Genomic DNA, 13174 nt, shown 5'->3' on the forward strand with positions numbered 1-13174 from the left:
TGGTGTTTCAAGTCTAAAGTCCAAGTAGCCGTCTACCAGGAGATTTTAGAGCACTTTCTGCTTCAGCTTACTAGCTTTTTGGAGGTGCTGATTTGCACCTGTTCACAGTTCCAAAACTACCACTAACTGGTTTGCTGCTCATGACTAACTGGTTTGCTGGTTTGCTGACCTACCTAAGCTGAGCCCCATAAAGATTTTATGAGCTATTGTCAAGATAAAGAGGAGAAACACTGACTCAACAATACAGATTTTTGAGGGCTGCGATTAAAGCAACCTGGTCTTCAAGTCTTCAGTAATGCCTCAGCAGTGCCACAGGCATGAAACTGGGCAAATCTGCCACAGAGCTGTTCGACATGATTCAGCAAGTTACGGCTGCAATAAGTCTTTTAAAGGTGTTATGCGTGTCACAACTTGTGCTTATAATAATTGTCGGAAAACAATCCATAACATTACTGTCATTGTCAGTGGGTCATACAGAACAGTCCAGGCAATCTTGACAGAAGCAGAAGGAACATTGTGTCAAAGTCTGTCAAAAACCCCATCAGTGTGCCATGGATGACCTGTCCTTCATGTCAAGGATCATTACCGGGGATGAGACTTCGATATATGGGCATGACCCTGAGACGAAGCAATGGTCTTAACCGTGGATGAGCCCGTCATCTCCACGCCAAAAAAAAAAACTTGACCAAGTGAATGCTCATACTGTATCATCTTTTTTGACATTTGATGCGTTGTCCATCAAAAATTCGTCCCCAGGGGCATTTGTCCCTCTCAATAGCGAATTCTACTGCAAGGTTTTAAGGCATCTGAGGAAAAATGTACATTGAAGAAAGCTTGAAATTTTAAAACTTTTGATACCACCTTATATAAGAGAAATTTATTTTGTAAGTTCTATTACATGTGGTATGGTGGTGTGTTGGTTAGCACTGTCATCTGCACCTCCAGGGTCTGGGTTTGATTCCTGGCCAGGTTCGATTCCCGTCTTCTGTGTGCATGGAGTTTGCATGTTTCCTTGTGCTTGGTGGGTTTCCTCCAGATACTCTGGTTTCCTCCCACAGTCCAAAGACCTGCCGATTAGGCTGATTGGCATTCCCAAATTGCCCATAGTGTGTGTGTGTGTGTGTGTGTGTGCCCTGCGATGGATTGGCACCTTCTGGGTGTCTCCTGGGATGGGCTCCAGGCCCCCTGTGACCCTGAATACAGGATAAAGTGGTATAGAAGATGAGTAGTAAAAGAGTGAGAGTTCAATTACAAACACACACACACACACACACACACACAAAATCGTCCCGTATATATATATAGCCCCTTAGTACTTTAATTTATTCGGATCCACTGTAGTTGTACATAAATTTGGTTTTTTTTCTTACTAGAAAGCTTTTTATTTGCATAAAATCTTTTAGCGGTCGCTATTATATTTAATCCCCATTTAACGGTAAACGAGTGTGCGCGCGTGCGTGGGAGCGCGTGCGTGCGTGCGTGCGTTGGCGCGCGTGTGTGCGTGCTTGTATACGTGTAGCTTTTCCCTGCCTCTTTAACCATAATGGACCACCGATTTAACAGTAAATTAATGAGCGGTTAAATATATTTGATTAAATAAATCCAGAAACCTAGGCAGACTAATGTTCTGGAAATAACATGTTCACCTCTGTATACTTCTGAAAATAGTTCTGAATGTACTAAAAAAGAAAAGCAGAAGAAGAAAAGGCATATAAATAGGTGATTTCCTCTGCCGCTTACTCTCTCTCTCTCTCTCTCTCATCTCTCCGCACCACTCTGACGCACCTTTGGCACTGGCACGTGCGCCAGGGCTAAGTCACGCCCACACCGTATTTAAGCGCAATGTCAGCCCCAGTGCAGGAGACTTCAGGACTCAGTCACAGCGTGGGAAAGAACAGAAAATCACACAGAAGACATCATTTATTTCAAGTGGAGCATTCAAACAAGCTGATATAACATCAAGGTAAGTCAAAAAATACATTCAAACTTCATGGCATTTATTATAATGTTGATTTATGGTCATTATATATAATGCATAATATATATAAACCTATATAATATTTTATATTATATTATATTTTATGGCCTGTTTTACTGTTTTTATTGATTGCAAGTGTGGGACATTTAGTGTGGTTGTAAGTTAGGTCTAGGTAAGCATTACAAAAATTAATAACTATAAAGCACTTGCAAAAGTTCATTCATGTATGTGTGTGTGTGTGTGTGTGTGTGTGTGTGTTAGAGAGAAAGTGTTAGAGAGACTTTTTAAGCAATAAAAATGCTCTTCCTACAGACAAGTGTGCTGCATACTTGAGATCATAATTATAATACCATTTAAAGTTGAATAAAGATTGCCCAAAAACTTTTGGATGGAACAGCTTAGTCATTCTTTCCCTCCTCCTTCTCTTTCTCTCTCTCTCTCTCTCTTTCTCTCTCCAGCATTCCTAAAGGCCAAGCCATTTCAGGCCGGATCTTTATTTTGGGAACATCCCGGGAGTCCCTACCAATTTTGTCCAGGTGGTGTGTCCTGTCCTACCCCAGGGGTGTGTGTAAAGGAGCTTCGTCCACGATGCGCTCATTTTTTCTCCCTCTCACCCTGTATTGCATCAGCCTCCTGTGCCTCCAAATTTACACGCTCCCGGTGGCCAACAGGTAGGTTTCTTAAAAAGATCTTTTTCCCCCTTTTTTTTTTACATGCAACTCCTGCGCATTAATAAAGATGCGCCCAATGCAACATCATGCATAAAAAAATAACAGTTCAGTATCCATGGAGACTTATTATAATATGTGCACTAAATTTTGCGCAACTTTTTTTATTACAGTCTTCATTAAGCAAAATATATTAAATCTGCTATAGTTCACTCTTTCTGGACTGATATCTAATCTGGAAAGAGTGATAAGCCGCTATCTGTGTTTGATTATCCAATTTTTAAGGCTTTTCTCTCTCTCTCTCTCTCTCTCTTTCGCGGAAAGAAGAGCGTTTCCATTCTAGTGTGTGTGTGTGTGTGTGTGTGTAAGAGAGAGAGCGCAGATAGCGGCTGAATGAACAAGGTCACCGGGAGAGGCAGACGTGCCGGTGGAAACGCGCGCACTCCTCGCGCCAAGAGCCAGTAACTGACTTGTGCCTGTATGGAAAGGCTTTTATAAATGATGACATCATAGAACTAATTAATCACACAGGTCCAGGATTGACATTCAACTGGACATAATACACTATTGTATAAAGACTTATATAGAGTAATATTTAGACTAAGTCTTTAAAGATATGCAAGCACCTTTTTAGATAAAAGATGTGTACTAAAAGTATAAAAGGTGTACACTTGAGATAACCGCCCCACTGATAAGGGAATGTTACAGTTTAATACCCTCTCAGAAAGTTTAACATTGTGTTTCGAGGAGTAGTGAATACCGAAGATATGGAAAACCAGCCTATTTTTTTTATTATATTTTTTGCATTATTATACATAATTAGGCAGTTCCTCTTCTCACTTGTTCTGTATATTAAAATAATACATATGCTTCACCAATGTTGTAAAAGAGGTGCAAATCACTTAGAGAGCAATATGAGCCAGACAAAGAGTCTAACACACGCCGCATGGTGATAATCATTTGCGTCAGCTCGAAAAAAGTTGTTCAAGGTCAAACGATGGCTTTGAGAAAATGCTCGAATATCTCTGGGCCGTTAATCTTATCATCTAAGTGTTTTTTTTTTCTTCACTTCTCATCTACTCTGGTGCACAGACTGGTTTTGTCATTTGACTGCCTCGCCAAGTCTGCTACTGTATGTGCGCGCACACCCCATTTTTACACGCAAGAGCATGCATCAGACTAAACCAACCAGGACATCAGGGAAATCCTCGAGATCTGTTTTAATATGATTTTTCAGTGATGCACAAAATTATATCAATTATGCTATGCATCTTAATTTTATCTCAAACTTTTACAGCCAATTTTGTATCATATGCATTATTTATAACCTCATTTAAGGATTCTTTCCTATTAAAAGTATCTGCCCTTGTTGTCCTCAGGGCTACCACTTTGTATGTTTATCATGTCCCGTTAACCTACAGTACAAGGTCTTAAAACAAACCACAGTCCATTTATATGCCTTGAAATCATATTAAAGTTAATTTAAATCAAATAAAGATCCACATTGAAGATTGAGGGTACAGCTGCAGTGACAAGAAACAGTCCTGTTTAGTACTGTTTATTTTGAAAGAGTATCTGTTATATCTCCCCCCAACTGTTTGCCAGTTATTTAGCCATTCTTCATGACATATCTGGTTTAACTCTAACAGACAGGTCTAGTGATTCCTTCTTCAGATACATTTAAAGTCTCCTTTCCCTTTTAAACTATTACTCCATTGCAGAAATTTCCACATTTCATTCAAAAATTGTGAAATATCAGAGCAAGTTTTTTTCCCAACCAGAAATAACCATGGATGCAAACTTTTACACAGAATTGGGTTTAAAGTGAAAAGTTGAAGTTCCTGACCAAGCTCCCTTTTCAATACAGTCCAACTTGGAGGTCAATCAAAAGTAAAATAGAGTTTGTTTTTACGGATGTGACTTATGACCGAATATGGTTATTGCCGTTTTGTCCGCACGGTTTTGAACGTCTTTCAAATATGTTGTCCAGGATTGTGCAGTGTCAGTGTGCCCTCTCCTGGCTGAGTGGGATGTTGGACATGTGCCTGGATCCACTTGTTGCTGTTTTAAGGGCAATTTTAAGCCATTCTGAGCAAATTACAAGCTTCTTCAGTGTTAGTGGGTTGGCGTAGAAGGTGACTGAGTCAGCACGGTTACTCTTCCGTTGTGAGTGGGCATGAATAGTGCATGTACTAAGCAGCACTTTACCCCGGTGACTTTTGGTCCTTGTACCAGAAACACCATGCATTGCAGACATTAGAGGCAACCTGTCTGATCTAAAAGGTCTACAACTGACTCGAAATTTATCTTTATTACAATGTATGCAGTTGATTAAAATTTAGTACACTCATAAAGCAGACAAAAAATTTAATCTCACAGTTTCAGTCAGGTTGGTGGCTCGGTGGCATAGCGGTAAGCGCTGTGGTCTAGCACCTGCAGGGTTGAGGGGTTCAATATCTGCCTTGGGTCTTTGTTCTCCCCATGCTTCAACAGTGTGTATGTATGTGTGCGATGAATTGGCAGCCCATTTTAGGGTGTACCCTGCCTTGTGCCCCAAGTTCCCTGGAATACGCTTCAGACCTCCCGTGCCCTTGTACTGGATAAGCAGTATAGTGTGTGTGTGTGTGTGTGAGAGAAAAAGCTTTAATCAGGTCACGAAAAATGGAGTGTTTACTTAGAACAGGTGCACAGTAAAGAGCAACAACTTGCAGATCTGTGTGTTCCCATGATGCATTGGAGGAGGAAAGCTCATGTTTAAAACTATGTGCTTCACTGACTTGATTGTTAGCAAACAACATGTACCGGGAAGGAGAGACCGAATGTTCCGTTCATGTGCTGAACAGAAGGTGGGCAAAGACATTTCCCAGATTTCACCTTCTCCTGACGTTGCTGAAAGATGTTTTTCAAGGGCCAGCTGTTTCTGTTTTTCATGTTGTTTTTACACTTAGAATTATTGGCATTTGTAGCATTGTTTCATAATTTTATCACTTCTTTGTTCAGGAAAAAGTTACAAAACAGATCGGAAACATGGTCTTTCGACGTCAAACTCCTGCATGATTTGATCAAAGAAAAATAACATTTTGATTAAGTAATTGTTTGGGTCCGTATTGTGATTTGATTTTTATTCGATGGTGCTGGTCATAAAGCCACCAGTAGGTGGACACCATAGGAGGGCTGGATAGCTACAAATATGGTAGCTACACTCACAGTATAGTCATCTCATAAAACACTCTTATACATTATTTATTATCACAATGTCACATTTTAAGAATGTTAAGAAATATGCGAGACAGTTTTCTTCACATGCCCAAATCATGATGATCGAATTTTAACTAAATATCATTAATTTCAATTTCTTTAATCCCAAGTCAGTCAGTTTAGTCCTAAGGATTTTTATCATACAATCTGACATGAAGAACATGTTATCCAACAGTCATAAATAAGCCATGATTTGATTAGGATAATTAAGTACATAGTATATAGTATTATACACTATAAAATAATGTACAATGGATATACTGTATGTATTCTGCTTTGCATCATGTCTGCATGTTTTTGAGAAACCATCTAGAATGTTTGCCTGACTCGACATCTTGAGGTTTTGTTGGCAATGTAATATTTGGAATCTGAAAACAAGCAGGAAGTTGAAAGTGAATTTTAGAAGCGTAGGAGGGAAGCGTCTTGTTTTAGAGAATCGTGAATAGCTCTTTTCGCGGTAAAAGTCAGCCCGCCTGTCAGGTCTGAGGCGCATCCGATGTGGTCCGAGATTCAGACCGCTGACCTCGTCGCTGGCTGTGATTGACACAGGACTATCTGCAGTTGGATACACCACATTTTCATAGTGCGTATGAGTGCTAGGTGTGGAGAAAAGAGTCTTAAATTCATTTGGTATTCAAACAAATATCAAAAGATCTCCAAAATCAATATTTATTGATGTATTTTTACAAGAGGTCAAAGGTATTGTTTATCTTGTGGCGAAACATCTTACAGTGCCTCAGTACAGTTGTCCAAGTATTTGTTCGGTAGCATTACATACTGTAGCATGAACGCACTGCTAATCTGCGCACTCAGTTCATTGATAGCTCATGAAAAACAGGCCATAGATCCACTTCTACAGTCTAAAGCTGGTTTTAAACTGATTACTCCAGTGTCTGAACATTTTTCCAATAACTACTGTAGAATCAGGCCCAGGCGAGCACGCAAACGAAATATTCTGCAGTCAGGGAGAATTCCAGTGTGGATTAGCGGCTAAGATTTACATTCCACCTTCTCCGCTCTCACCCGGAGGACGGGTTTCCAATTAGCACAGAAACTCGCTGATAGCAATACGGCCTCAATTCTTAATGTGTATAGTATATAAATCCCTCAATCCCGTGTCTCGGTTCGTCTCAGTTCACCTTTCACCAGTTTATTTCTGTCTCCTTCCTAACAATAAGCATACTGTACTGGGGGGAAGCGAGTGCCTTGCTATATTTAGACGGATTAACCTGGCTCTCCGAAGTCTTGGTTTGCCTTGGGGAACCAGGTAACACATGTGGGCCTCTCGATTATAAATCTTTTGCTTTTTTCAGCTCCTCTAGTGGGTGTCTAGGTTTAAAATATAGTCTAGGTTATTGTATGTCTCTATCCAAAAATGAATCATGCTCCAAGACTTGGCAGGAAATTCGATTTTCACCAAGCAATGTAGAAAAACCCTTCTCTGTCAGGAGACACTTCATTTAAACAAATCCAGCGCTAAACTGTACTTTCCCTGAAACTGTGATGGTACCTTCATGCTTCATTATACCTACCTTATATTACACCTTATTATACCTTTTCAGGACAGGAAAATGTCCTTTCAGGAACTCATCAAGATATTTTAAAAAAATGTAGGAACTAGAGAAACATTTCTGCTCAGAAGGAACTAGGCCAGTTCTTCTTAGTTCCTTAACCATAGTTTAAGCTCTTGTTTTTATTTTGCACTTGTTTTTATTTTTCCCATGGAAACCATTAGGTGTAGTAAATGCCTACAATATCTCAAGAAGCTTAATTCATAGCTTCAATATGAACAATAATTTGTTAAAAATGACTACAAGAACGTCAGTCCCGCCATAGTCAGTCCCCCCCAAGACGGAGGGGGTTTATTACGGGCTACTTATTCTCACTTGGGTTAGTCATTGTGCATGCCAGACAGTAGATTCCCTGAGCGGATTTCCGACACCAAGCTGGTTGTAAATTGAGTAGTTATTGGCATCAATAAAAAGCGGGCGTCTCCCGTGTCCTTGCATGTGCCTAACAACTAACGAACAGAAATAGGACATGAGAGAAGTGAAGTTTGTTACCAATTTTGCACATAAAAGGCATCATCTACTGTTTCTCTCTTGTGGCAAATGTTCTAGCTGGATAGGGTTTCTGGGTGTAGGTGGTTATTTCCTTCACTGAACGCATGCAAAAAGCAGAAATGTACCAGAACTTTTGATCACGCCTACTGGTAATTAAGAATATTTTATGTAGCAGAAAAAAATGCTACTTAAAAGCCAGAAGCTGTGTTGCATTTGAAGTTATTCCAATAAATGTAAGAGGTCGAATTCTAAGACAAAGCAGTTCTGAATATAGTTTTCTCGTTAAAGTAAAATGATGGGTTTAAGTACTGTATATACCATACGCTTCTTGAGGGCCAGCAAACTTCTGCATGCCAACTTGAAATGGCTGGCATGTTCTAGCCTACAGTACGACCAGCCAAGCTTATTAGCACTCTGGAGATGTTTTCTGTCCAGAAAGCTTAACTTCAGTCTTCATAATTGGATGAAGAATCTTCTTGTGTTCTGTAGCCCTTCCTGGTCTAAACCAAGACTTTTAGGGATTTAGCAAACATTGATGAGTGTTAATGGTGTGTCTGGTGAAGGCGCACAAAGAAGAACGAAGTTGAGGAGAGGATTAAATGTTAAGCTTCTCGATTGAAGCCCACATACTCTTTGAATCAAGCTCAAAAAGGAAATCAAGCTCTAAGCACAGCCACATAAGCTTTAATCGTATAAAACCTGTAAGATCTGGTGCTGAGGAACTCGATCGTTCCAGGAAACTGGTCGTTTTTGCTTTACGCGTAATGTTGGATAAAGAGGTTTAAATGGCCAGCGTCAGGTAGCAATGATTAAAACTGTTTGTTTTTCCTGATCTCTAAGAGTAAGACCTCATGTAGAAAGAAACCTGTGCAAACATTCTGTAATGGATGTGCGCAGATGGCCCTATAAATGTATGTGTTTACTGTACAATCTATCCAAGAGAGTCAAAACACTTCTAAGAACATGAGCTATTTTTGGAGTTTTTTCTCCACAGTGTACACTTGGTAGCTCTTATAATGTGTATAATGATGGACGTTATCAAGTGATCAATATTTACAGACACTATCTAACTTTACATAGGGCAGTAAACCAGGAAGTCAAATGTTATTATTACTACAATATTACTTTTATGCCCAGGTTGCTTCTTGGAAAAACCAGTAATAACTCTATTTCCTTAAAGAATACACATTGTGTTTATCATGTCTAGAAGGAAGCTCAACACTTTCCTGTTTCTCTGCTTCACAGGCTGGACTTCAAGACAATCTTGCATCAGCTGAAAGAAGGAAGTGTTGCCTTCCCAGACTCTGATCCATCCCCTGACGATGTCACTAATGCTCCAGCTGAACGTTTGGACAGAACGGCGTTATGGAGAGCCTTACTCTTTAAAAACCCACCTTCATCGTCTCAAAAGCCGGCAAGCGTCATCGACCCAACTGTCGATTCTGTCGTGCAAGAAGCGAAGCTGAACCTAAGAAGCATCAGAGTTCGTCGCAACATCCGTAGTCGTCACCACCCACGTGGCCAGATGATGCGTGTGGAGTGTGTCCTGGGCACATGCCAGGTACAGAAGCTCAGTCATCGCCTTTACCAGCTGGTCGGGCAGAATGGTCGTGAAGAGTCGGCTCCTATAAGCCCACATAGCCCACATAGCTATGGATGATCACGAGAGAGTCTACGGCCTAAACGGAAACCCTGGCGAAACAGCTCAACTTGCATCTGATCTCTATTTTTGCTAATAGTCTTAGATTCTTGTCAAAAATGTATTTTTTTTCCCTTTTGTGCTTTGTGCTTTAATGATGCGAAACGAAAGTGCCTATTTTTTTATTTATTTTTTTTGAAGAAAGGATCAGATGTTACTGACATAAGCGGCTATAATTTTTTTTCCTCCCTCTTTTTACAAAAAAAACAAAAACGAGGACTTCCCATGACTTTGGCTTCAAATTATGCATATATTGAATTGACTTTTTGATATCGTAATCTATTTTCTCCCTCCTATATGGATCTTTGCATCTTGTCTAGGATGCAAAGTGAACATCGAGGAGCACGAAGAAGTTCTTAACTTTGGACATGTACCCGATTTAGGAGCGTGATGGGATTTCTGACACATTAGAGGACTTATGATGGACTTCTTTCAAATCTTCAAATCCTAAAAGCAACAAGTGCATCTTTTCTCATAGTTGTGGAGTAGAAGAGATCTTGTCCTTTTGAGTTGAAGACCTTCAGCCCACCTCATCAAGAACCACACATGTCTCCTTGCTCTTTTTACATCCTCAGAAAAAAAATTGATTTAAGAAAAAAAAAAAAAGATGATTTCACCTTATCCTCATTCCATTGTCCTGCATAAATCATGGGCAATCGGTTGTCCCCACTAAGGTATAGTTTATGAAACACAGAGTATTACCCCTGCTGTGGCACAGAGTTTTATTCTCCTTGGATTAAAATTAGTTAAAACGCTCATGAATTCTATAATGACGATAAATGTTATGTAATAATCCCTTCGTTTCTTTCAAACTAGAACCCTGCTTAGCTCGCCGCCATAAACATTTACATTTAGGCATTTGGCAGACGCTCTTATCCAGAGCAACTTCCATTTTTTTTAAAATCTCATTACACATCTGAGCAGTTAAGGGTTAAGGGCCTTGCTCAAACACTGGCTTTATCCGAAGCGTTTCCTAACAGCTAATTAAAATATGCACGTTTGGACGGACATCAATTAAACTCGCCCCTGATGATGTCATCAGTAATGCACAATTGAAATTAATTGTTCCTTAAAAAAAAAAACAGTGTAATGACGGAAAAATATTAAAAAACAAAGTCTTTTTAAAAAAGGCAGCGTTTCATGCATAGCCAGGTACAGAAAACACAAGTAGATTTATTTTAGCCCTAATTATAAGACTACTGTTTTACCGGCAGATCTGCGCTGAATGGAAATGGCCTAGAAATGCTCTAAACGCTCGTTATGTGTATTTTAAATCTCCACTTTTTTTTCCGCATAATGATTGTGTCTCAACCCGTGGCCTTGGTGTTCACCCCAGAATTACTCTGTCTGTGCCTTTCAGGAATAAATAGACCAGACTTGAAAATGGCCTGTTGTTTAAAGCCACGTTATATCCGTATTAAAATAACCAAAGCGATCGCAAAAGCCAAAAAAACGGCGTGACGTGAAGTATCCTGCTGACGAATTCAATCCGACCATCCGACCACGTTTGTGCGCTGTTGAAAAAAACGTATTTAACTTATTTAATCATAATCGTTTCTATTCTACCATTCAGATAAAGTTTTTTGTTTACATTGTGTTCATTTACTGTTTTTTTTTATCCTTTATCTGTAATCATTCCTAAAAGCCGACAATCTACTTAAAACCTGACAATACTTGACATTTATTTAAATTTCTTGATTTGCATCACACTGTAATTTACTGTTTTTTTTTTTTTTTCCTTTTTTTCACCAATCAACCTGTAATATTTAAGTGTGTATTTAAAAGGAAGGGCTACATGATCATTCTAGCAGCTTTGTGTAATCCTGAATGTGTGTTTTAAGGCTCTTTGAACACAAACACTGCTCACTCTGCTGTAATCGATCTTACTCTTGATGATTAAAATGCTTTTAAAAACGCAGAAAAACTGGTCAATCTGTAGATTCTTTAAAAAAAAAAACGAGCCAAATTAAATGTCCTTTCCAAATCCGTCCCGGCCTGTTTAACGTTGTTTTGCTCTTTGAGTTTTGTTTGTTAAGTTGTGTGTTTATTTAACGTCGACATCTAGCTTTGAGAATTGTCGTGACGTGTTGTGCGAAAACAGCGTGCCTGTCATAGCTGCGTATTTTGAGGACCTTTGCCCTGGAAATGCAGGACTTTAAGCAAGCTTATCAATGATGTCTGTTAGGTTCAGGACACAGTCACACTCGAGCTTGTATGTTTCACTGTATTATGTTACGGTCAGTTGGTATTTGAACCAAAAACACGAAGCACTTTATAGCAGGAATGTCTGAACTTGAACTTTAAAATGATGTAACTAATTTATGAACCTTGATATGTGTTAAGTACATTATGTGTTAAATATGTGAAACGTCATGTATATGTACACTTTGTAAATATTATTATTATTATTATTATTAGTTCAGCTATTTAAGTCATGTATTTATGCATTTGTATGTGAAAAGAAGTTATTTATCTTCACACGTGAAAATCAGAGCATCCATGAAGAAAATGCCTTCGTTTAGTTACAGTGTTTTCTACTTTAAAATGTTCTACATTTTGTGTGAAATAAAGCATTTTGCTGTAGTAAGATAACGTCCAATGTCTCAATGTCTCATTTAGTGTCACTGTCAGCAGATCTGTACAATATACTGTTACAATACATAAACATGTGCTGAAATATGTTAAAAAGAGTGATGATACTTTCAGAAAAAAAAACATTTGTATTCTGTATTATATCAACAATTACAGTATTAGAGAAAAGAAATCACATTAAATGGAAGTAATTCGATATTTTTACATATTCCAACATTTTCCCCAATAGAAACAAAGTATGTAATTAAAACTGTTTATCTTTTAAATAATACATGCCAAATAATGAATGTATGTGCAAACATGGTGCAAACAAGGTTATTATAATATTATTTACTGTGAGAAATACACAAACCCTTAGGGCCGTAATAAGAAGTTTAAAAGGCTAAAACAATGTGTGTATTTTCAAGTCGTCTAGTAAAAAGATTTTTGACCTTAGATAAAAAAAATAAATTGCTCCAGGAATGACTGACAACCTATGAAACACTAATGCACACTACAGAGGACTATGGCCAAAAACCTGATAATGACTCCTCCCTTGATAATGAGTCTAAACAAAAGAGGTCTGATTAGTAGAGCACAAAAACAGCAGAGCAAGTAAACTCATAAATCCTAATGCACAATTATTACAAAATGAACAATGCTCCCACCACCATGCTTCACTGTATAGTAGGAATGATAGCATGTCAATGCTTTTGACAAAGGTGTGTTTTTCCTTCTACAGTATTAACTTTTCAATAAAGGTCTTATCTATGGAGTATTTCTGAAATAGAGTATACAGTATAAATCATCAACAAAACAACCAAAACATTAAGAATAATTTATTACTTTATGCAATGAAATTGCTATACAACAATCAATATTTAGTATAAAGTCTTTTAATCCTCAAAACCTGCTGGATCCAGCTGGGCATAAAGTC

General features: G+C 38.6%; 1 protein-coding gene across 1 annotated transcript; it reads left to right on the forward strand.

The window, feature by feature from the left end:
• Nucleotides 1-1863: 1863 nt before the first annotated feature.
• Nucleotides 1864-9877, forward strand: adm2a (adrenomedullin 2a). The gene is made up of 3 exons (XM_053508249.1): nt 1864-1963; nt 2437-2649; nt 9213-9877. Exons 2-3 carry the CDS (start codon nt 2567-2569, stop codon nt 9625-9627), a joined length of 498 nt encoding a protein of 165 aa, XP_053364224.1. The 5' UTR covers nt 1864-1963; nt 2437-2566; the 3' UTR covers nt 9628-9877.
• Nucleotides 9878-13174: the final 3297 nt, after the last annotated feature.

This window comes from Clarias gariepinus, chromosome 12, assembly GCF_024256425.1.
Source record: "Clarias gariepinus isolate MV-2021 ecotype Netherlands chromosome 12, CGAR_prim_01v2, whole genome shotgun sequence".
Taxonomy (NCBI): Eukaryota; Metazoa; Chordata; class Actinopteri; order Siluriformes; family Clariidae; genus Clarias; species Clarias gariepinus.

Excerpts from the sequence above, each read along its gene's own strand:
- adm2a (XM_053508249.1), top strand. The coding sequence starts at position 2,567 with ATGCGCTCATTTTTTCTCCCTCTCACCCTGTATTGCATCAGCCTCCTG. Across the intron at positions 2,650-9,212 it reads ACGCTCCCGGTGGCCAACAG|GCTGGACTTCAAGACAATCT; the intron begins GTAGGTTTCTTA and ends TCTGCTTCACAG.